The 25,791-nt window shown below is 47.1% G+C and overlaps 1 protein-coding gene across 1 annotated transcript in view; it reads right to left on the bottom strand.

Moving 5' to 3' along the window:
* Positions 1–20,169, bottom strand: part of NINL (ninein like) — a gene marked incomplete at its 5' end in the record, with an annotated part of 44,888 nt that extends 24,719 nt beyond the window's left edge. The window contains 9 exons of the mRNA XM_080924813.1: positions 2,248–2,388; positions 2,999–3,135; positions 6,476–6,640; positions 10,006–10,158; positions 10,849–11,039; positions 13,498–13,564; positions 15,114–15,286; positions 19,453–19,549; positions 19,987–20,169. Coding sequence (XP_080780939.1) covers positions 2,248–2,388; positions 2,999–3,135; positions 6,476–6,640; positions 10,006–10,158; positions 10,849–11,039; positions 13,498–13,564; positions 15,114–15,286; positions 19,453–19,549; positions 19,987–20,169 — 1,307 coding nt within the window. The remainder of the gene's footprint in view (positions 1–2,247; positions 2,389–2,998; positions 3,136–6,475; positions 6,641–10,005; positions 10,159–10,848; positions 11,040–13,497; positions 13,565–15,113; positions 15,287–19,452; positions 19,550–19,986) is intronic.
* Between the last annotated feature and the right edge of the window lie 5,622 nt (positions 20,170–25,791).

Genomic DNA, 25,791 nt, shown 5'->3' with positions numbered 1-25,791 from the left:
TTATGCCAAGGGGAGGTGACCTAGACCAACAAATCAAGTGCCCTGATTCCACCACTTTGTGGGTCTCCCATATGTGGTTTCAGCCCTATATATACCTTTCTATAATGAGGCCCCAGCTCAGGCTGACTGGAAACACTTGGAGTAGATAGCACCGTCCTATCAAGATACTGGAGAAGTAAGCACGCAGCCACGCTCACTCACACTCACAGCTGAGCGCCCATAGGCACTTACATGCTTACCTCAAGCACTGCAGTCAAGGCTCACACCTCAACTATAGGTCACCTTACACACATGAGCCTGCAGCGTCTACCGTTCCCCAGAGCTGAGAGGGGCACATGTGGATACAAACATGAGCCCTGTCATACCAGAGACGAACAGTGTGGGGCAGCATCGGATGCAGGAAGGGAGGCAGAGAGACGGCCTTCTGTACACATCTATAGGAACTCCAGTGGTCACTGAGAAGTAGGGGCTCCTCACAGTTCACCAAAGGCCATGGCTGACTCTGAAAGGCCTAAAATACACCTGACCTAGTAAAGTGAGCAGGCTTTGCACCCCTTGGTGCTTCTTCAACCTAAGGTTCTTACACTCCCCAAATAAATAAGCTATCTTTGAAATCGTGTAAGACTGGCCAGGCACAGTGGTCCGTGCTACTATTTATAACCACAGCTACTCAGGAGACTGAGGCAGGAAGATTCCAAGTGGGCAGTCAGCTCAGGGAGCTCAGTAAGACTGTCTTAAGACGAAATAGAAAGGGCTAGAGCTATAGCTCTGTAGTACAGCACTTGCTCAGTACGCGTGAGACCTGGGAAGAAGGGAGAGGAATGGGGTAAGACCTGGACAGAGAAGACTCGGGCTTTAACTCCATACATCCACGAGTGACGGTGAGCGACTGATGAGCTTGTCTGACTCTGGCTGAAAGTGGGACGAACGCCGGGGCTTCGGAGAGGCAGCAATGACACAGACAGAATGACAATGACATCAGCTTGAAACTCCATCATCTCTTTCCTAACCTCTGCCTTTGGGATGCCCGGCAACAGTGGCAGAACAGCCGTGGTGAAGGAAGAACGGATAGGAGGTAGGGGCTGCCTGCTGAGCTCCAGATACAGGGGGATTACCCTGAAGAACCTGTGGTGACTGACACCAGCTGCCCTCAATTACAGAAGGTGTCGTCTAGGCTCCAATCCGACCTTACTCTGCCCATCCCTTGTCCCTGTGGTCATGATGGCCTAATAGTACCCTTGCCAGGTGGGTGAACTCAGGCACCACAGCTACAAAAGTAAATAAAGAAGGATGAAAATCCCTGTGAAATCCCCTGAACTCCCATCAAGCCTGTGTGGAAGGCTCCTTTACTGTCTCGAGTAACACTGAGGGAGACATTTAACTCCACACTCCCACACTGTCAGGACTGCTGTGAAGAAGCATGGCACAGACTCCTCAGCTGCCTTCCTTTCCTCCTCTCAGGTAGGGCGGTCTACACTGAGACAGGAGCTGCCACTCAGTGAGAAGCACAGAGATTCAGAACTGGCCCCACCCAGCCCACAGGGGAAGAACTGAATAAAGAAAGAGTTCAGCCGTAGCAGAACTGCATCTGGTCTTCCACTGGCCTCTCCTGGATGAGGGCCCAACCCAAGATGGAGAAGATGGGGAGACAACCAGCACTCTCTGGTTTACATCAGAACACAGATCTGGATGAGTAAAAGTATCAGGTAGATGACCACCTAGCCAAGGATGGCCGGGAAGCCAAGGACTCCCACAGCAGAGCTGGAGATGCTCCTCTGATGCCTTAACTCCAATCTTCATGCCAGGGGTTTCTTCCTATGCCTGTTTAATAAACCCAAGAGGTAACTTTGTGGTTTTCATTTTGGCCCACTGAGCCACCTTCTCTCACCGACTCTTATGGGTCAGTCCTGGTGCTGTTCCTTCCAAAGCACTCACCATCTTGCAATACAGTTAACTCCAGTTAAGACATAACCCAGTAAATTAATGGACAGAGCTAAGATCTTTTTCCACGACCACTGGCACACAGGGGTCACTGTGCTAACACCACACAAAACAGGACACTGCTTGTTAGATACAAACTTCCTTTCAAAGTATGTGTCCCCAGAGTCATCCCAACTTCACTGGCTCCAGTAAAACAGCAAGATCACTTCAGCAGGTAGCAGCCCTGACCCCTGGCTGGTCTCCAAGAATGGGAGTGAGTCACTGCCGTGGCAGCCCAGGAGCTACAGCTGTGGGCCCAAAACCTACTTGATTTTCTTTTCCGTGAGTTGTTCCAGGGCTGAGTGGCAGTCATCCATTTCTCTCACAAAGTCCAGGTTCCTCTTCTCAGCTTTCTCCAGGTCCTGCCTCACCTTGTCGCGCTCCTGGACCAGCTGCTCCACTTGCCCTCTGCCGTGGGAAGGACAGATGGAACACTGCTGTCAGCCTAACAGACTTGCCCAGGCTTCACTGCCCAACACCCTCCTGGAGTAGTCTACAATTGTGACCATTTTACCAGTGCACATATATAACAAGGCCAAATGGCAGTCTTAAAAGTGAGACAAACCAGATGCCAGCCCATTAGGAAGGTTTACTCAAAAGGACTTTTTTTTCTGTGTTAGCCTTAGCTCAGAGGTTCCTTGGCTATTGGGCCCTCTCAAACCACAGGGTTTCTGCCTCTACAACAGTGAGCTCTTGAATCCGCGGGATGAAGGTCAAGTTCAAATCTTAAAACATAATAAAAGTGGTTGAATGAGGTCCTGGACATACTTATTTCTAAGCGTGTCCCCACATTTAAGGATGCACTGGTAATCTTTAAAGCAACAGTGAACAGCTATGGGCCCTCAGGCCTCCGCTGTTCTCTTCATTTGGGTTCTGTTTACAGGGGTGGGAGAGCAGGAAACAGGCAGACTGGGAGTCACAGGGGAGTCTGAGGTGAGGCACAGGAGGTATGACCTGAAGTTTCTGGGAGGTGGACCCTGCCAGCAGAACTTTATCCCATTCCCTTTTGGGCTCTTACTGGTGGTAGCTCAGTTCCTGGCGGTAGCTGGCTAGGGCTGCTTGCTGAATGACACCATCAACTGTTAGGAGTTCATTGTCAAGGGCCCAGGTCAGCTCCAAGAGGTTCACCTTCTCATCCACACTGAAGTCCAGGCTCTGGAATCAGGAAGCCCCAGAAAGCAAGGGGGAGTGAGAGACTTCTCCAAATGTACCCTTGCCCTGTGAAAGTGCAGGGGTTCATACCCACCGAGGCTACTACAGCAAGCACTTGCCCTTTTCCTATCTGCAACTGTTGTTGTTGGGGTGTTCTTTCTCAACCCCAGTAACTCAAGTGGGCTGTCAACACTGAGGTTCCTCATCATAATGTAGTCCTCAAGACCCTATTACAACAGTGAGCACAACCCAACATGAACAGTTCTACCTAATCCAAGTACAAGCTGCATTAAGGAGCATATCCTACCACTATACGCCACAGGGATTGAAAAGAACTGGGGAGTGGGGCCCTTCCCCTCTCTGAAACCAATAGCTTTAAATGCTAAGGTAAGGATTTGGACCACCCATGTGAAGAGTATCTCCCTACAGCCTAAATCATCACAAAACAGAAGAGGAGAGACCAAAGTTCTGACATAGCCACTTAACACTTGACATCCAACTACTCAGGGCCAGTCTGGCCCCTGACAGGCTCCTTTCTGTGTGAATAAAAAGGTCTCGCTATATAGTTCACAGACAGGGCAAGAGTGCAGGGAGCTACACAAACGCACCCTTCTTCAAAAGGGTCCCCAGGTGGATCAAGGTCAGAAAAGTTAGACAAGTATGTCTCTGTGGAGAACCGTTGTGGCACCTCTGGTCAGCTGGAGGAGGAGAAATATTACTTTTTCAGGACACCTTGAAGCTGACCATAGGCAGGAAACTGGCTTTTGTGCTGCGCCCCTCAAGGGCTAGAATTAAGCACATTTGCATCTGAAGTTCAGAGCAAACTGCTTAGGACGTGGCTCTGGAAGGTACATTTACATTTGACATGCAGCTCTGGACAGGGCAGATTCATCAGACGTAGGCTCCGCAGTCATTTTGTCTTTTGAGACCCTCTTTTGTCCCTGATCCTCACACCTGGCCTCCAGAAGGATGTTTACAGGATCTTTGATTGTTAACTTGCTTGTTCCCTGTCTCAGAGCTGATGTAATCTTTCTGCATGTAATTAAAGTGGTATATAAGAAGACTAATAAACAAAGGTTTCACTTCGGTCATGAGGCTTAGACCTCACGTCGGGCGAAGTCATGTTGCAACATTAACTAACCATGACTCCCTTTTCTTTCAATCCTCGCTCCGGCTCTGAAGGGAACCAAGTTGGGTGTCCGAGCTGGTCTCGGACTTGTCACAGCAACAGCTTCTTGTCTAAGTAAAGGGGAGCCATCAAAGCTACCCTGGAGAGCTGTGGAGTTGAGTCAATGGGTAAAGTACTTGCTTTGAAGTGTAGAAACCTAAATTTGAATGTTCAAGTAAAGCTTGGTGCTGTAGCTCACATCTGCAATGCCAACACTCTTATGGTGAAATGAGAGGAAGGCAGAAGGAACCCTCAAAGCTCATAAGCTAGCTGGCATATGCACTTACGGACAAGAGAGCTTGTCTCAAACAAAATAAAAGGCAAGAACTGATACCTGAAGATGTCCTCTGAGCTCCACAAGTGCACCATAGCATATGCATACACATGCATACACAATACACACACACACACACACACACACACACACACACACACGCACGCCAAAACCAAAATGAATAAAGCTAGGTGATGGTTCCTGCCTGTATTCTTAGAACTCATAGGGTGGAATAAGAGTATTTAAAATGATAAATATATAGCTTCGGGAATTAACTATACAGAGCAACATCAGTACAGAAGCAGGGAGACTGGGATGGGAACACCGTGCACTCACTGTACCCAGGACCCAACTCCCTACTTGTGCAATCACAGGAAGGGCTGCATAAATTACTAGTGACACAGTATGATACCAACACTAAGAAAACTAGGCTAGGCTGTATCTGTCTATGTTTAGAAGAACTCCACCAGAGGCTCGCTGCATGTGGGTGCACATTCGCAGAAGGAAGCCTGTGGCGTTCCTCTTCAGATACAATTCTCCTAGGCGTTTGTTTGCTGGCCGCTGTTGTTTTGAGATAAGTTCTTCTGTTAGCACTTAGGGTTTCCAAGTAGGTTAAGCTGGTATGCCATGGAGCCAAACCCTGAGGATCCTCGTCTCTGCCTCATCAGGGCTGGGAGTACAAACTCACTCAGCTCCTCATGCATTTGTGTTGAATAGTTTACCACCTCTCCAGACCTCTTTGTGATTCTTTTTTTAAACAGGATTTCTTTGTATAACCTCTCCTGGAACTCTCTCTGTAGACCAGGCCGGCCTGGAATTCACAGAGGTCTGCCTGTCTTGGCCTCCCAAGCGCTGGAATTAAAGGCATGTGCTACCACCACTTAGCCAATTGAAGTTTTTGCTTGTTTGTTTGTTTTTCAAGAAAGGGTTTCTCTGTGTAGATCTGTCCTGGAACTCACTCTGCAGAACAGGCTGGCTTCAAACTCAAAAGCCTCCCAGGTGCCGGGATTAAAGGGGTGCACCCATCACTGCCCAGCTCCCTAGTTGTGATATATAAATGTGTGTGTGTGTGTGTGTGTATGTGTGTGTGTATGTATGTATGTATGTATGTATGTATGTATGTATGTATGTATATATGTCTGTATGGGTGTGCTCCCCTGAGTGCTGGTGACAATAGAGACCAGAGACATAAGGTCTCTTGGTTTTGGAATTTCATAAAGCAGTTACTGGGTACTGGGTACTGAGTCTGTGTCCTATGTAAGAGCAATAGGCAGACTTAATTGCTGAGTTATCTTCTGGCACCAAATTGTAACCATAACCCCCCACCCCCAAATAATGAAAAGCAAAATTTGGAAGAAAAACTAAATCTAGTTTATACCACCTCCTGGAGGTAAGTAGTTTCTTAACCCTGCTGGCCCCAGAGAGCCTGACCTGGCTGTCCCAGGGCAGATCTCTAGCTAAACCACAAAGGATAAGCCCACCTGTGAGAAATCATGTCGGCTCACTGTGGGTGCATCATGACTGGCTATGTGACTGGGAGGGGGCAGTGAGAGGGATGTCAAGTGAATAAGTAAAAACAACAAACAAGCAACAACAATAAAAAGAAGACTGTGTACCTTCCTTCTTAGGTGACAATCAGGGATGGTGTTTACAACTGAAACTTACCTTTGAAATGGCATTTCCTGACTATTTTCTTTATGTTTTAAAGTTTCAAATTAAATTTCCCTACATTTTAATTGCAAAAAGAAAAAAATACTTCCTCTGGGGGCTCCCACGCATGGGGTGAAATGCTGTCAGTAATGCTCTGCTGCATTTATCTCCTGTGGACATGTGTCCCCCATGTTCCCTGCTCAGCCGAACAGTGCCTTAGATACTAAACAGGGCAGCCGTAAGTTGCAGACCTGCAAGACTTCCCTGCCATTCTGAATGCCCTCCTGGGCCCATGCGGAGATGATCTGCTCAGGAAAGGCAAAGCCACTGCCATCGTCGACACTGGAGAAGAGGCGCAGGCCTGAGCACACAGACACGAGGGACGAGGTGGTGGTGGTGTGGCAGCCACTCTCCTCCTGCACATCAGGAAGGAAGATGCCCTGAGCACTCAGATTGTGGTGTCTGTGCACACTAACACGTCTTACCTGGACAGCCTGTGTTCAGTACTTTGCCTTCTCATGGAAGCCTTCAGAAGAGAACGCAAACCCGCAATGACCGGCAGCCCCCTCCCTAGGAAAAATGCTTGGCATAGCCTAGGAGTTACCTGGAATCACATGGTTCTGCAGGGAACAAAGTAGAATTGCACCAGTCCTTGGACCCCAGCCCCTGGTCTTGCAAGGGTCCCTGGATACCTGCTCTTACATATCACCGTCATCTCATACCTGTGAGGCCCGAGCCAGCTCTGGCAAACAAGTCATCAAGTAAAAAGGACCATAAGGAGATCTAGCCATTTCTTCCTTTGTTAAGAAAGTGCATGTACCAGGAAAACCCAGGCTAAGAGAGGAAATGACAGATGAGCCCAGAAAGGGGCAAAATAGTCAAGAGTAGAACTCCACATTTTCCAGAACTCAGCCCCACAGCCCAGTTGCTAAGCAGTGCTAAGGAGGTTTGTGGGACAGTAAACTCTCCCTGAGGGATGAGGGAAAGCTACCTGTGAGGCTTCTCTACTACCTGAACCCAAGGGTGAGAATGGTCTCCTACCCTCTCCTGTCCCACCTGGGGTTCTTCACAAATCTCAGCTGTAAGGAGCCCGGGAACTGAGGGAGGCAGTGCTTGCTGTATACCAGGGAACATCATGCACTCACTGTACCCAGGACCCAACTCCCTACTTCAGGATACAGATGGGCTGCTGTGGACTCTCCTTACAACCTCCACTTTCTCCATCCATCTCCTCTCTCTTCTCAAGATTCCTGGGCTGAAATTCTTTCTCCAACACTTACCAGCCTGTCATCTCCCATACTAGCTTGCCCCTTTCTTGGGCCTCAGATTGACAATTCTCCTAGAGCAGCCTGAAACTGTTTCGCCAATGTGCAGCATTCTGGGCAGAGCTTGCTAGAGGTTCTCTTGCCACCCACCGATTCCTGCAGCTCCAGTCCCCTTCTTGTCCAATACACCAGCTCTTTCAGCTGGCCCAACCTCTCCAGCATGTCCATGGAGAGAGAGTATTTGCTGAACTGTGTGGCTGTCTTTCAACTCTTGTTTAAAACAAAGCAGACATCTTGTCCCATTTACAGAGGAGAGAGGACTCACTGCTATGTCTACCGATGGCCATCTGAACACAAGCACTGAGGAATTGCTAGTCCCTCCTCTGGCTCTAGAAGGATAGGATGGGGGTAAATCCTTCTGGAGCTTGTTTTCATGGAGATGGCACAGACACATGAAGCCACCAGAGCCCCACATGGGACATGATAGGCTCAACCCTATAGTCAAGCAGGTCACTTTGTTGAAGTCCTTGAGTCTTGAATGTTGTTGCCCAAAGTAAAAGACAGGCATTCTGAAACGAGGCATCAGAAGGACAGGAATCTGGCGCTTTACAGACTAATCAGACTCTGTCCTCTAGCTGTCTTGGCAGCATGTGGCATAAGATAGAACACAGTGTGTATGCACTTATGGAGTATCCACAGTGAGTACAGGCTTATGCTTATGAATGTACACATTTGTATACAAACTGTGAGCAGGTATGAATGTGTGCATCTACAATGGCTATGCAAATAGAGAACCTGTGCTTGTCTTTGGCAGATGTGCACATTCAGGAGATGTAGAGTACACAGTAGGTACACATATACAGTAATGTGCACACGTCAACACTGAGTGGTGCACAGAGACTGATCACAAATCTATAGTGGGTATGCATGCACTGTAGATGTTAATGTGTAGATGTGAAGGAACACACATCCAGTGGATGCGTGGATGTGTAGGTATGGTGGACTGCATGTCTCTATACTGGGCGATGCAGAGCCGAATCACATCTATATACAGTGCATGTGCAGACCCTACAGATGGAGGTGGGTCTACAGCAGGTATGCACTTACAGTGGATGCAATGGGTCCTCATGAAGTTCTCATGTACAATGGATGTGCACACGTCTAGAGCGGGTATACACATAGAGAGCCTGATACATCTAGAGTGGGTGTATACAGATAGAAAATGTGCATACATAATTGGTAAAAAATATACAGTGAACATACATATGCACAACTGGTGAGCATTTATAGTATGTGAACAGAAGATACACACATAAAACGGATGTGCCACGTTTACAGTAGCAATGCAAGTATGGTGCATGTGTGTACACTCACTAATTTGTACATGTGTAACTGATGTGTGCAGCGAGCACAGTACAGTAAGCATCTGTGCATGCAGCTGTATGCCTCTGCTGTATACCTGTATGTGGGAATTTTGTGAGCAAGGCGAACTAGGTGGGAAGATGGCCCAACATCAACAGTGCCAGAAGCACAGGAGCAGTTCACCAGGTGGAGGAAAGGAAGTAAGGTAAACAGAAAGGACCTGTAACTTCTGGCACATTCTAGACCATGACCTCTGACAGATGAAGCTACTAGGTGAAGACGCAACTTCTGAGAAGCATATGGGACCCAGAGTCCTCCTTATATGCTAGCTTGGGGTGTTCAGGCAGTTGCTGGGTCCTGTAGGAGGAGGTTCGGAGACACTGAGGTTATCATTTGATAACAGATGCCAGTGATATCAAAGCACGGGAAACACTCAGTGGCCTCACTCAGAGGGGGTAGGTATCCATCTGAACCAGCTGAATGTGATTTGTGTTTATATGTGGTGCTAAGAATGGCCCAGAGCTTGCCCATGCTGGGAAAGAATTCCACCACTGAGCCACACTCAGCTCCTGGCATTTTAGACTTGCAGGGCTGTTACCATTCTTCAGTGCTGGCTCTGCCTAGTCCCACAGACTCAAAAACTCAGATTCTCAAAAGCACCTTGCTCATACCAATGCCTGTCCCCAGAGCTACCCTGTGCTATGTCCTGATGCTAATGAAACAAAGTGTTGGGCCAGTCACCGCTGAGCAAGGTGGATATACAAAATAAAATTCAAGACTTCAGGTCAGGAAAAATAATCCACATAGAGGACAAACATCAGACAAGCTACACTAGTCTACAACCCAGGGAGAGGGAGACCGTTGCCTCTTGAAAAATCATCACTCAATGGCACATGGAAAGGACAACCTGAGGAACGGCCATGTTCCTCACCTCTTTGCAGAAGAACACAGAGCTCAGGAGGTAATACACATAGGAATGAGCACCAGATGAGCTCAAGGTCCAAGAGCACCGTATGATGTACAGGTGTGTGCACATTTATGCAGCTTCTGAGCTCAGTGCCATGACAACTGCAGAATCATCAGCCAGCACCCTCATCTGGCAAGGAGCAACACCGAGCACTGTTTGTGTTTGACATTTAATTCTCCCATTTTACCTGATAATGAGACCAAGGCCTGTTTGGTTTGGTCGGACTGGAAGGTGCTGGAAGCGAAGGAGGCTCATGACCAAACAGGCCAAGCTGAAACTCTGCGAGGCTCACTCTGCCATCTCCATCTTGGTCCAGTTTGCTGAACAGTTCTTCAAGTTCCTAGACAAAAGCCAGCACCCTTCAGGCTTGGAGAGCCACCTTGCTCTGTCCCTCTGGCTCCAAGCACCCAACTAGGGCCCTTAGCGTATCCAAAGATGAAACTATCTAGCTGTTTTCCAAAGACTGCTTCAGCTGGTTTGTTTGGATACTACATGGCCTTCACAGGAGGAAGGGGAGAGCATCTGAATGCCCTAACTCAAGAGATACTCAAGTGTCCACTGTGAACAGGAATTTGCTGAAAACCTAGCCTGAATCTTAGTTTATTGTCCAGCAAGGATACCAGGCAGGAACAGTAACAGGTGGGAACCTATGGTATCACCACAGCCAACCTCCTCTCCAAGTCTTCCCAAAAGACTGGCATCTTACACCTGGGGTGTAGCAAGGCTCACACGCTGTGTTGGGCTGGGCAGAAGAAGGATATTTGGTTCAGGCGGAAGGACAGCTGGAAGTGAAACTTTTAGAAGCAGCTGAGACCCTCTCGGGCAGCTGACAGTTTATGAGGGTGGGCTGTGTGGGTGAAAATGGACTCTGAAAGGCATCTCAGAGTTTTATGTGGCAGCACTAGAAGCCATCAAAAGATCTGAGATTACAAACTGTAGAAGAGAACTGCTGTCTGAAGGTGAACTGGTTTTCCAGGCTCAGCACTAAATGTGACCACTACAAATACCACGTCACTGAGGTAGCCTTCACCTGTTTCTCAAGACCATGGAGCCCGATACTTCGGCAGACCACAGCCAGATCCTGCTCACTCAGGTGACCACTGCTTCCAACCCCTAACTCGTGCCAGATGCCCTGGACCTGGTTCTCAGGAGTGTTGAAGGAGGGGCTACAGGATTTTCGGGGAGTTCCGACGACCTCACAACCCCAGGATCGCAGCTGGCCTGAAACAAGGGAAGGTCATAGTTAAATGCTGATAAATAATAATAAAGAAACCACAATGGAATTCTTAGACTTATGGGCATTAGTTTTTTGGTTTTTGTTTTTTTTTTGTTTTTTTTGTTTTTTTTTTTTAATAATTCAACAAGTTACATAAAAACCAGTGTTCTCAAGAAGAGCCAAGCCTGAGTATTCCAAATGGGCAGCGAAAAGCATACCAAAGGGCCTGTGGCCAGTGCAGCCTGATCCAAGACGTAGATTACAGGGTCTAGACTCTGCCTATGGCCCATGGGTAGTCAAAACTAGAAACTGTGTGTCTTCATGAGTGGGTTAGTGTCTTTTCAGCTCTACAAATGCATCTACTGGGCAGCTCCCAATTCTTTATGGTGGGCTTGGGGCTGGGAACTCTATAGCTTGAAGAGAATTCAGTTTGTTCAACCAGCCCCAGACACACCCTTCCTGGTCACTGCAGCCTGACACATGAGTACCTTTCATCACTGGTCTCTTCAAACATTTAAAACAACTTCCTGCTGCCCAGTCTCACAGGTGGGGCTTTAAAGAGTTTTTTCAGTTTGCTTCCTACTTGCTTACTGAAGCACATACCACATTCATGTTCTCAATTCTCTACCTGTCTCAAAAGACTGGCCCCATCTTTTTGGCTCTTCCCCATGAGGCAGTTTAAAAGCAAAACTCCAAATTCTGATACTTTTTCTTTGACTACTACCCAGGGGTCTGAAGCATCTCTGCACCCTTAGAAGCCCTGAGACAGCTTTCACCAACAAACATAAAAGAAGTCATGCTGTGTGATCTTGGGATAGGCTCCCACAGTACAAGAGATTGGTAGCCCAGCTGGCCAGACCTTGTATGAGGAGACCTGAGCCATTAAGGTATGAGGAAGCCCAGCCATGCTGAGAGGTTTTTGATTCAAAGGCAGTCCACATCTGAGCCTCAGACCAGCTATGTGGGTCACCTTCACCTCCTCCCATAGTAAAGGACTCAGCCTTCATGGGTCTCAGCAGAGGCTCTGGGTACCAATGACTCTAATCCATGCTACCCACCTTCTTCAGGTTTTCCTAAGTACTCCAATGCCCTTCCCAGGGAAGCTCTGCTGTAGCAGCATGAAGCACTTGGCTGCTGTGGCTATTAAGACCTGGCGTGACCCTCACTTTTGTTCATAAGCTCATCAACAACCCTCTGCATGAGCCTTGGTTGCACTAAGTAAGAGGTGCTCAGACTGCCTTCAGCCTGTCGAAAGGGTGAGAAAGGCCTAGGCAGTTATCCCCTGGCCAGTTCCTTAGGGTCTGAAAAGCGTTCAGGCACAAAAGGCACCCCCATGCTGGCAAGCTACTTTCATCACTTCTGCGCCATTGCTGGTGTTGGCAGCTAATTGTATATCGTCTTCTTGCTTTCAAATTGTTTGCCACTGGCCTTGGTATTATCTCTCCAGTTAAGTTTCAGGAGTCAGTTCATTTTTTATTAGTGTGTGTGTTGTGTGTGTGTCTGTCTGCCTGTGTACATGTCATTGATACATAAACATGTAACGTGTGGAGATGTCAGTGTCCTAATTATTTACCACCTTACTCTCCAGGACGGAGTATATCACGGAGCCGGGAGCTTACTGACTGGGCTAACCTAGGGAGTCAGCAAGCCATCAGCAAGCCCTAGGGACCCACTGTCTCTGCCTCACCAGTGCTTGGGTTTCAGATGTGTGCTGACAAACCCATCTCTCATCACAGAAGCAACATAGGCAAATATGAGTCTGAATAAATCAAGTCGCTTCTCTATAGAACCTCCTAGGGCACTACTATGAAAAACTTTGTGAGTTTCTGCGCCCCCACGAAATGTAATGCAACTGCCATCCCAGAAAGGTGCTAACGGATTCCACATCCAGCTCATGCCTTTGCACCCAGTGGCTATTTGGAGCTCAGCATCATACATAAACCACAGCATTTCCAATAGCCAAGAGCCCCTGGTCCAGCTACACTCCCCTGATGCTGGTGTGCTGATGTGCTCCAACTCTGGAGCTTTGGTTGCTGTGTCAGGCTCTTCAGGAGCAGGACCATGTGCTACTCTCTGCTGGAGGACAACTCACACCCTGGTAAGGTCTGAGGCTACCCCTTCACAGCACAAGAGACTGCAAGCAGGCCAAGCAGATCCCTTTGGCCTAAGACTCCCGGGTAATACCTGTCACCTGGGTTCACACTGGAACACACAGACCATGATTAAGAGCAGCAGCCTCTGCAACACTGTCCAGAAGCCTCAGTCTCAGCAAGTGCTGGTCTTGGGGGGAAACTGAGGACCAAGTGACTGTCTCTGGGGCGATTTCAACATTCTAACCACCTTGAAGGAGGAACCTACGAGGGCTTCACACATACAGAACATGTAGTTCCCAAAACATTGCCCTCTCCAACAACCTGGCTCTCGGAGCTCTAATCAGACAGAGCATGAAATATGAAGGGTTACCTTGTGCTTCAAATAATTCATTCTGAGGTTCTTTAGCACTCTCAGCATCTTCATCTGACTTGAGGCTCTGTGAAAAACAATGGAAGAAAAGATGTGAGTACCCCAGTGGGTGACACAATGGGTGGAGCGCCAGGAATAAGCACAAAGGATGCTGGGGTAGGAGGAGCTAACTGAAGATGCACTTCAGCTGGCACCCCAGGCTGATGTTCAGCAGGTTGTGGTCCTACTAAGTAGAGTTTTGTATGTTGTAAAGACTAACACCCTCTCTAAAGCAAAAGGGTTCAGACATAAGGTTGGCCACATGTCTTGTTCTTCGTACTCTGGCTCCTTAGCCTAAACTGCCAGAGGCCACACTGAAAACAGAAAGCTCCTGCACATCACAGCAGAACCTGGCCAGCTTTGATAGAAATTGTCCCACATTCCACTCATGGACACCTTCAACAGATACTGTGATTATCATGGCCCTGTGCACAATCCTTTACCATGCCTACAAGTTCAGCAAACAGAAGGGCAAGCCTCTGTCCCTTTAGGGGTTTTGGGGGACAGCACAGTCTGTGGTAAGCAGGGAGAGCAGAGAAGACAGGGACATCAAGGAATGTGTGAGCTGAATAAAATCCTCACCACATCAGCAGACCAGACCAGAATTAACACAAAGTTCTGAGCCAGTGTGACCTGCAGACTCCCAAATGAATGCCTGGGTGACCAAGATTCTGTTCCTTTAAAGCTTCCCAAATTCTCAGGGGTCAGAATGCATGTTGGTAATAAGCTCTCAGTTTCATTTCTCTAATGCATTTAACTCAGCTGATAACACAGCGTTCCTTGTGTTTGTACTCCGAGTCAGAGATAAAAGCATCATGATGGAGGTGGGGGGTCACTAACTCAGAACCCACCAGGCTTTACAGAGGTTCCTTTTCCCACTGAGACACCTCACCTACCCCATGCACAGATGTCTTAAAAAAAAAAGATTTATTTATTTATTGTATATGAGTACCCTGTAGCTGTTTTCAGACACGCCGGAAGAAGGCATCAGATCACATTATAGATGGCTGTGAGCCACCATGTGGCTGCTGGGATTTGAACTCAGGACCTTTGGAAAAGCAGCCAGTGCTCTAAGCCATTGAGCCATCTCTCCAGCCCCCACAGATGTCTTTCCATGTAGCAGAAAAGGCTCCTACAATGGCTCAGGGGCAGGAAAATAAAAGGACGACTCCCATCCTCCAGGAAGTATCCAGCTGCACCTTGCTGGACTACAGATGTGTGGGCCTTGGTATAGCCTGAGGCAGAGAGTACTGTGGATTTGGTACCCACATTCCTAACCCTGAGGCTTACCAAAGGCTTCTTTTTCCACTCCCTGGTACATAATCTTCCCCTGTTCTGAAGCCCTGACTTGGACCTTTTATAATAAAAGAAAGATGTGGCTGGTGAGCTCGGCCTGGGACCGGGAGTGCCCCAAGTAGAGAAGAGAGCTTCGCCGCAGCTGCCGTGTGTGCACAGGCTGCTAACAACTCAAGTTGCCCAGGAACTTGGTTACCTGCCACATTCTCTAGGACAGTGACAAAATAACAATTACTCCCCTAATGTTTGGCAGTCTAAATGGGAAGGGCTGGCTGACTAACCTCTACGCTTTCCAGAGATGCAGAACGTCTCAATGGAGGCTTCACACTGCCCTTGGCTTGCTGTTCTGATCCATATTTGGTTGCGGTGGCAGAGTCACCGAGCTCAGGGAGGCTCCGACGGCCATACCGCTTAGAGCCACTCATGTACTTTGGAGGGACAGCACAGGAAGTAGCTGGAAGGAGAAAAGGAGACAAGTGGAGAGAGGACGGCTATGAAGCTGTAGGTACTGCATGGTGACATGACCCTCCCTTAGAAGTTGGGTGATTAACCCCCAGTATGGCTCAACAGACACACTGTTGAATGCCTGTTAGTCTGAAGGACACAAGGACACTGGTCAGCTGACAGCTAGTAATGTCCTATTACTTGAAAACTGGGAAAGTCAGGTTGGGCAAGGATACTCTTACTGAACACCAGGTGCCCTTCACATTTTCTCAAGTACATTTTGGTTTTGTTTATGGACTGAGACACCAACAGTCCAAGAACACGTAGCTAAAAAACTGAGGACTATTTCCCCTAACTCCTTCCTAAGTGTACTAGACTTAGAGTTGGTTGTGCCCCAACAAGCTAGGCTCAGCCACCATCACACTAAGCCAATTAAAAGAGCCAAGTTATAGTGAAAAGCAGATGCACTCAATGAGCATTAAGAACAGGGATAAAGAGACTCAGTGACCCCCTCCTGTGGAAAAAAAGGCACATTCAGTATCTTTAAATTCATCACTAGTAAGTCTATCTTCAGAAACTGAGGATGTGCCCACTGAGACCGGCTTGGCCATTAAGCTGAGCGGCCCTTCATACAAAGCAGATGCATCTTGGGTTTTATCAAATAAAAGGGGGCTTCATAAGGCCAAGAACCACCTGGCCTCTCTTCTCTGTGCTGATGGTTACTACCTGCTGATACTGGGACCACCAGAAGAGAAATGTGTGTGACCTGAAGATACACAGGAGTTGGAGATGAGGACCAAGGCCTGGTGAGGTCAATGCTAAGTTCCACTCTGAATGTGCTGCTGAGTGACAAGCGCAGCATTCAAGGTGTCTGAAAACCCACAAGATGACTGCTGGCACAAATAGCAGGCCTCGTGAGAACTGCATGTATCCACACCAGCAGAACAGCCATTATGCTATCCACACCAGCAGAACAGCCATTGGCCGGCCCATAGTGTCCTCGAAGGGACAGAAGTCATGGGGCATGTTGAGAGGAAGGAGAGGGTTCTATTCCACAGAGAAATCAAGAGAACGTATGAGACAATGCCCTGAGGCCAGAATCAATTCCCCACAGGCAGAGAGGGGGAAAGGGCCACACTGTAAGCTTCAAGCAGGCCAATCACTCATCTTTAAGAGCTGTGTGTGGATACTCTCCTTGAGATCCTGAAAGCTGTCTCTGGTACTGTGGCCTGAACTCTCCTCGTAGGCCCTGATGTGCTGTTGCTTGTCTATTTGTGGTGTTGATAACATTTTTAATAAACAACTTATCTCCAACAATCTGCCTCAGTGTGTTTTAGCCCTAACCCAAGACCTTTCTGGCACGTAAACAGAAGAACAAAGAAAACACAATTTAGCTAGCAGCCAGACAAATACTAGCCAAGGTCAGAGAGCAGTAACACGGGCAAGGGCACACTTAGTTCTCCATGGCCAGCCGACAAGACAAGGTTAGTACCCAACAAAGCAAGTCAAAGACGAGCAGAGGGAGATCCAGCGTGTGGCCACCATCCTAACTGGGAGAGCAGTGCACAGGAGAAATGCTGAAAGCACGAACATCTCAAGTGAAACTACATGCCTTTGTCCAGTTTCTGCCATAAATCCTATATAAAGCTCCTACAACATAGCTCTGCAGTATTTCCTTTGTTTGGAACCCCTTGCTCCCTATATAGTTTCTCTCGTGTTTCCTTAATAAATCTGTTTGTTTGCTTGGCTCTCAATAAGGAACAGTTACAAAACCAAAGCTCTTGTCAGGGACTCTTGGGGAAGCACCTTCTAGCAGGGCTAGTAGAGGACACCTGTCCTGTGCAGTGGAGGCCATCAAACACCTGGGTAACCTTACAGAGGGTGCCCACTGTTGTCCTTCCCACTTGCCTCAGAGACACAGAACACAGGCCAAGGCTACAGTCCCGTCCTGGACTTATTCAGGCACAACTGAAAATGCTGTAACTTGCCCGTACTTGTCTTCCTGTGGGCTTCCTTGTGTCCAGTGGCTCCCTTCATATCTCTGTTGCCCATGTTCTGTTGTTCTAAGAATCTAACCAGCCCAGCCCAAGGAGAAATCTCCCTCCATCATGGAGAAGCACTACTCAGAAAAGAGGCCCCATCAGGCTCTTCAGCACAGAAGCAGCAACAGCAGAGCAATAGCAACAATGACTGGGCAGTGTCTGCTCCCTACAGTGAGCTCCTCCCTAAGTCACGGGAACCTAGCATTTTCCACCATTGCCTCAGCCAGCCCGTCACATCACCAACTCAATACACATTGCATAAAACCCTGCAGGAGCCCCACTTGTCTGGTTAGAGCCCTGGATACCTATGTGCCATTTTTAAGTGTACCGACTATTGAGAAAGTGTTACATGGCTGGAAAGTCAAGCCTATTTAGTTGCATGTTGCTGGCCTTCACTAGCGGGAAGGGGAACAGAAGTGCAGGACTGCTATTCCTAATCTAGGCATCTGGCCTCATAGATAAACATATTCAAATGGAAAGGCACTAGGCGAGAAGTAACTAGAAACTAAGATGAAGATGTTGCAACTGGAACCAAAAAGGCAAGAAGTACAGTCAGACGGGTGAGGGGCGGGCAGTGGTGAGGCACAGGAGACAGGAACAGGCATGTTGGAGAATGAAAACCACTGAAGCAAACTCAACCCTGGAAAGGAGAATGTAGAGCTGACCCATCTCTCACTGCGGGCCCACAACATAAGGCCAGTTAGGGCAGTAGGTAGATGTTTTCAGATTGCTAGATAGCTATCTTCTCCAAATGGAAACACTCTGTCCTCCATTCAGGAGGGGGTTTCACAAGACTGGCGAAACTAACAAAACTTATCATACTAAGGAAGCTCAGAAAGATACCAAGATTCACAAGACCCTTGCCCAAGGCAATAACAGCTCTGAACAACAGCTAGAAGAAAGAAGGCTGCTGGCACCTGGGTGAAGAACCCATGCTCCCTTGAGTAACCCTAATGATCTCACAGGCTTACCCACTGAGGATCAGTAAAATCCTGTGTTTGGCTTACTGTTTGTGCTCTGGGTAGAGAAAACAGACTTGTTCACATCTTCTCCCTAGAGTCACACAACAGAGATGGGCAGAGGTTGGTCTCTGTTTCAGGAAAGGCATGGGGTACTTAGTTGAGAAAGGCTTTCAGTTTCTAATTCTAAACAACAAGAACAACAAAAGAACTAGTAGTGACCCTCTTCACATCTTTGCAGAGAAAGGTACAAGACAAATACTTGTGCAAGTGGTGTGGTGCTGACACAGACCCCAGAGCGCTGTCTATGTCCTGTGCCCAGAGCCTGTGCAATGAGAGAGGAGGTGGGGAAGGGGCTGATCACATCATCCAGAGCAAGAACTGTATGCATGGGACTCAGGGACTCAAATCCTAGCCACCATGTACCATGGAACAGAGACAATCTCTCCCCAGGCCAACTGTGGGTAAGACAGCACCATGGAATTTCTAAGAGAGTAGATGGACCCTACATAAAATGCGCATAAGAGTCAAAGCCTCACACTTAGAAGACATTTAGTGTGAGCCAGTCCCTCGGCCTGTCACCGTGACTCATCTCCATGCCTCTGGTTCTGATTAGGATCCTTCAACCTGCTTTATGGTCATACAGCATTCCAGGGCAGGTAGCTGTTTCCAGTGAAACCTGAAATCATGACTGTCTACCTCACACAGTCCTCATGTCCCTAAACAGACCAGCCTCCAGCTGTCTCACACCAGGCCCATTATTTTGAACCCCACAATCCTTGGGCCTGGTGGCTTCCTGCTATGTGTCAACTGTGCTTCTTTCCGTGTTTCTGCCCCGCAGCGGGTTCCTGTGAGCCCTGTTAGCACACACAACACCACTGGCCATGAGAGCAGACGCTGGTGTCCAGGGAAGAGGGCCAGTCTGCTTGCTTGACACGCCTAAGATCCCTGAGGCTGCTCCAAACTCCTCAACGCCTTGTCAGTGGCCCCCTACAGGTAATGCATATTACAATCTGATGACAGCCACTGAAACGCAAGTTCCACATATTCTTCACAAGTCTGAATTTGATGGCTTGTTGGTGACAAAAACAGAGGCTAGAATTTGGAAAAGTTAAGCTACACTCTGAATGGCCATAGATGAAGGAAACCCAAGTGCTTCTGGGAAATCCTCTTACCTGACTCCGAAGAACTACGTTCCTCATCAGAGGGTTCTATGTCAGTACCAGATGACAGCACAGCCACAAAGCCTTCCTTAAACTCCTCAAAGCTAACCTGCAGGAGTTTCAGTAAGGAAAAGACACCGTTACTTTCCACAGATTCACATTTAATTTCATGGACCAAAAATCCACTTGGAGTCTTTTTTTTTTCCTCCTTTCAGAGTAAGGCTGTTCATTTCACTTTCCCAAACATGTACTTAGAGTTATTTCTACTACAGGAGTAAATGTGAACCACCATACCACCACCAAATAAACCATTTTACCAAACCAAACCACACAATTAAGAGAACAAGGGCAGCTGGCTGTAGCAGGTCACATACACATGGGTGGGTGTGGCTGCTTATGCACCCCGAAGTTCTCTTTTCTGTCCCTAGAACAACACAGTTCACTGCTGGTGACTTTTCATCACAAGTGTCTCTTTGGGTGCTGTGTAGCAAACGCCCACATGAGTGGCACGGCACTGTTGTCCCTCAGTAGGAGTCCACAACTCACCCTGGCCAAGCGGTCATCGCCAAGAAGAACATGAAGAAGTGCTGGCAGCTGCTCTTCCAGGCCAAGCTTAGTACATAGCTGGGTCAGCTCTTCCTGATCCAGAAACCCGGTCCCTGTGGTGTCGCAGCTGCTGTAGACGTCCCTGAGCCGTGACACATAGTGGTTCTCTTCTTCGCTGCCCATCCCATAGCAGGCTGGTCATGAAGGAGAAAAGCAAAGGATCAGGTTAGGTGGGTTTTTCAGTCCCATTTCCCTCACACTGGACAGAAGCAGATCACAGAGCTGGCACGTGGAAAGAGGCGCTGGGAGCCCATGCATGGCCAAGGGGAGCCAGAGGAACCAGCTTCTCTTTGTAGGAAATGCTAGTGTCTGTGGCAGGGATCTAAGCCACCCATTGGCCAGCAGTCACCAGGAAAAAAAAATCCCGCTCGTGTGTTTAGAAAAAAAAGTTATGGAGTAACCAGAAAACAGATGGAACCTGGCACATGCCTCCATGCCAGCTCCTTACGAGGCTGAAGCAGAGGACTTCTTGAGCCCCAGAGTCTGAGGTCAGTCTGGGAAACACAACAGTAATCTATCTTCAAAGATGGAAATAAGAAAGGAGGGAAGGAGGTAAGGAGAGGGGGAAAAAGGAGGGAGAGGAGTGGAGAAGAAAACATAAACATAGAAAAAGCTCCAACTATGCATAATTCCTACCCTAAAAAAACTGTTAGTGATATTTTGGTGAGCAAACACTAATTTTCAATATGCATCCCCCCACACACTTTCATTTCACCTTATGAACACAAGATCTCTCCCTTATACATAAAAGTATCTACTTAAAAACTAAACTGGTATGGCAGAAGACCCATCCAAGGAGCTCCCACCACGTTGGACAAATATGTGATGGAGAGGTGGGAAAGAGCAAAACCAGTAGTGCGTGTCCTATGGACAGAGGCAGAACTGGATGGTAGTTAAAGGAGAGAAAGCTGAGGTCAAAAGCTGAGGTCAGCATGCTGTCATTGCCCAGGAAGATCAGCAGGGTGATGGGCAGCAGCCTGGAGCTTACGCAGACGCAGACGCAGGCCCAAACACACTGCAATCCCAGCCACGGATACTCCGGCTCTAGAGAGTGAAGGAGACCTGAGATGAGAAAAGGCTGGAAGGTGTCTACAGTCCAGCTGCTGCCCCAGACCGCCTGAAGCCTGAATCCATATGGATATAAGCAGTCTGTGCTGCTGACTGATGAACTGATTATGTCCTTAGGCTTTGCTGACTCTGAGGAATATACTGATGTGAGTGGCATGTGCGGTCACCTGAGGCCTTGAGTGGTCTGTGATGATGTCTGTGCTTTGTGTTACCACTGAAGGACGTGTGATTTTTATGGTCTGGTCTGTTACCTAAAGTCATGTTGATGTCCAAGGACTGTGCTGAGCTGACCCTGCCCCTCAACTGCTGAGGTGGTGGTGGGGTGCGGAGACCCAGTCTAATCAACTCAGCTAGCACTCAGGCTCGGATCCAGGACTTTGAGTGGGCCCACCCCAACATCTACCCCATCTATAAACTGCTGGAGCACATTGAAGGGGCTGATCCTTCAGACCCAAAGCTGCAGGATCTCCATGACAGAGGCAACAGCAGGATAACTGAGGGGGATCTCAACAAGGATCCAGTATTGATGGTGCAGCAAATGCCTGAGGCCTTGAACCAGACCAGTGACTCATTGCAAGGAATATTTGTTAAGTAATGTTGTCTGGGCAAACGGTATATACACCGTGTGACACACTACAACTTCCAATGCCGCTATGATGATCAAAGATGTGATGGAGAGGTGGGAAAGAAGGAAGCAGAGCAGTAAGTTCATAGACCATACCACGCTACATATGAGACTGTGTCTATAAACAAATACATAAATTAATTAAAAATGTAAGGATGCCTAGGATTCACTTAAAATTTGCTTGTCCCCTTCCTGATCATCTACTAACTACCTAATTAATAATAAAGAATTGTGAAGATGTTGAAACAGGGAACCAGCGAGTTTCTTGCCTCCTAAAGTATACACTGGGTAGATATGCACTCTGTCCAATGAGTAATTAGTGCTTTGTACACCATTTATCTCTTAGAGAACTAGGGAAAGTGGGAGTCAGTCTATACACAGAAATAGTTATCTATCAACTTTTGACATCAGAGAACTTAAGAATGTCATGCAATTGATACTGCCGGATCTTTCTGTAATTGTGAGACCTTGTTCCACCCTCATCACAGATTTAGGCGAAGGTTGAGAGACACAAAACCGCCTGTTTCCCGTGGCATTCTTCTGTGTCGTCTGTGACTTGCCTTCCGCTCACTGGCTCCTGCACCTGTAGGAATCTGGACAGTGTCTTCACCCAGGAAGCACACTGTCTGCTCGGGCTTTTGTTCTGTGTATTCCTCGGCTGGAGCCAAGTTTCTGGTCTCAGGCTTCACTTCCAGACCTCTGGCTTGTAAGGGTGAACACTCCAAAGATCCCTCCATATTCATTTCTTTGAGACAGGGTCTTCTAGGTATCCCTGGCTAGACAGGAATTTGATTTAGACTAGGCAGGCCCTCATCTAACCTGCTTCTGCCTCGCTACTGCCAGGGTTAACACACATTCCCCATGCGCTGACTGATTTTGCTTTTTTTTTTTTGGGGGGGGGGTACAAAATAGAGTTTATTCAGGTCATGGGGGGGGCAGTTAAGAGGGTAGTATAGGCAGAGAGAGAGAGAGAGAGAGAGAGAGAGAGAGAGAGAGAGAGAGAGAGAGTGTGTGAGAGAGAGAGAGGAGAGGAGTAGAGAAGTAGAGGCTGGCCATGAGCACATGGAGAGAGGGAAGGAATGGGGAGAGGATGGGCAGGTGGGGGGGAGAGCAAGAGAGCAAGAACACGAGAGGGCAAGAGAGGGTAAGAGAGAACAAGAGCTGATTTTGCTTTTTAAAAACCCTGCTGTTAATCTATTTGCCTCAACTGAATTAGTATTTAGTTATTATATATGTAAGGCATGCTGTCACATGATCTCTTTGCTTGCAGGGAAACGTGGAGTTGACCGGGTCTAGCTCTCTTTGAGAGGCATGTGCCTTTCAGGTTAGAGTTCATGGCTCCTGGGGCACTGTGGGCCTTTCCGCTCCTGAGAAACTGTTCCCTTAGGCAGTGAAACATTTAGGTTTCCCTAAAAAGTCTGACTGCTTGGCACAAACTCGTCTCAGCCTCAGTCCTGCTGAGACCCCTAGTCCTGGCCAGGTTAAGACTCACTTCTCATCCGATGTTTGAAGTATCCCTCTAAGTAAGCCTTGTTGCTTACAGGTAGTCTTCAAACTGTGAGAGGCCTAAATTTTTACATTTATCAGAGCTGTAGTTATATTATCCTAAATATCCCAAATTTTACTTCAATGGCAGAAGTTGACTAGACGTTCTATGTAATAATGATGTTGACTGTAGCTGGCTCTTTTGTATGTTTGACTGGTACTCTAAAATTCAGTGCTTACCCACCCCCAAAATGCTCCCTAATATGGAATTCTCTAAACCACAATTGTTAATGATGCTATTTCAGGGTATATGCTTGTATAATTCTGTTTTATGACTTTAGCAGAAATAACTAAATAGGCTATGGCACATGACATTCTAATTGGCAAATCTATAAGCAAATAATTTTCAAAACAGCGTGATGATTTACAAAATAGCTTCTTGTAAAGCTTTATAAGTACTGTCTGCTCACATTCTGCAAAAGCATTTGCTCTCAACAGTTCCATTTCTGTTGAGCCTTGTAATGTTTGTAAGTCTATAGACGTACAAAGGAACCCAAACAGGTTCTGCAGATGCTAGGACTTCATGCAGATCACAAACAACACGGGATCCATGTTTGCTTGACCCAAGAGACAGTCTACAACTGTGCTTAAACTTGGCTGTAAAGGGTCATTCACACTGAGTCTCTAACATCTGTCAAGTACCCTCAAACACTGAGCTGCTTGTTCCACATTCCTCCCCTCAGACGCTGATGTTACAGTCATAAGTGTATCCAGTGGTTCGAACTAATGATGTGGATGCAGCCGAGTCTCAGATCACTTAGAAAGCAAAGATATTATTCACTTATACAGAGGCAGAAAGGCCAAGTATAAAGGCAAAAATACAAACAAAAATGCTTCATGCTGTGAAGATCAAACACAAACTGCTTGGAGCCTGAGCCCGTGGTGTAAGAGACCTCAAAGGGGCCAAGACTTAGTCTATACCGCAGCCAAATATGTGGGACGCAGATTCAGGTTATCCCAGTTCTGTCTTCCAATGCAGTAAAAGTTTCATGAGGTTTTACAGTAAGAGAACAAAGAAAATCGTGAATTAAGACACTTTCCTAATACACTGGTGGAAACGCCAGATGAGTTACAGGAAAGCAGGTTAAGTCCCAGTTAGAGGCCTCAGATACTGTCCAAGGTTGGCAAAGGATCTACCTGATAGGATGATGTTAGGCACATACAGAGAAAGGTAATGAACAGCTATTAAGAGGGCTGACCATGGCCCAAGACACCCTGGTGCTGGAGTTGGAACAGTTCAACCTCCAACATCACTGTCAGCCTCTGCATCACAGCTCCTTGAAGGGACTCTCTTCATGATCAAAAAAATGAAACACTGGTCAAAGAAAATGCTAAATCTAAAACGTTTTAAACACAAAATATCCAAAGAATTTGGTATACTATAATAAGACCAAACCTAAGAATAGGAACAGAAAAAAATAGAAGATTTCCAGATTAAAGGCCCAAAAAATATAATCTCAACAAAATCATAAAAGAAAAATTTTCCTAACCTAAAGAAACAGATGTCTATAAATGTACAAGAAGCTTATAAAACATCAAACAGGTTGGGCAAGAAAAAAAAAAGTTCTCCTACCACAGGTTAATCAAAACATTAAATGTATGGAACAAAGAAAGAATATTAAAAGCTGCAAAGGAAAAAGGCCATGTAATATATAAAGGAAGACCTACTAGAATTATATCTGACTTCTCAACAGAGACTCTAAAAGCCAGAAGGGCCTGAGCAGATGTCTTGTAGACCTTAACAGACCACAGAAACTACAAAGAGTAACAATGAAATTGACATTATGAATCAACGGAACCCAACAGACATCTACAGAACACTTCACCCAGACAGAAAAGAATATACTGTCTTTTCAGCACCTCGTGGAACCTCTTCCAAAACTGACCGTATACTCAATCACAAACAAGTCTCAAGAGATACAAGAGAGTTGAAATAATACCTTGTATTTTATCAGACAACCATGGATTAAAGCTGGGCGTCAAGAATAACGGAAACACCAGAAAGCCTACACACTCATAGAAATTGAGAAACTCTCTACTTGATAATCTCTGGGTCCGGGAAGAAATAAAGAAATCAAAAAACTTTCTAGAATTCAATGAAAATGAAGGCATGGTGCTGGAGAGATGGCTCAGTGGTTAAGAGCACTGACTACTCTTCCAGAGGCCCTGAGTTCAATTCCCAGCAACCACATGGTGGCTCACGACCATGTGATGGGATCTGACGCCCTCTTCTGGTGTGTCTGAAGACAACTGTGGTGTACTCATATAAATAAAATAAATCTTAAAAAAAGAAAAAGAATATAAAGGCACAACATACCTAAACATATGGTACACAATGAAAGTAATGCTAAGAGGCTTCATAGTACTAAGGGCCTTCACAAAGAAATTGTAGAGTTCTTACACCAGCAACTTAACAGCACACCTGAAAGCTCTAGAGCAAAAGGAAGCAAACAAACCCAAGAGGAGTAGATATAAGGAAATAAACTCATGGCTGAAGTCCATCTATT

The sequence above is a fragment of the Micromys minutus genome (genome assembly GCF_963924665.1).
Source record: "Micromys minutus genome assembly, chromosome: 11".
In the NCBI taxonomy this organism is placed as follows: Eukaryota; Metazoa; Chordata; class Mammalia; order Rodentia; family Muridae; genus Micromys; species Micromys minutus.
This window is presented reverse-complemented; position numbering and strand designations above follow the sequence as displayed.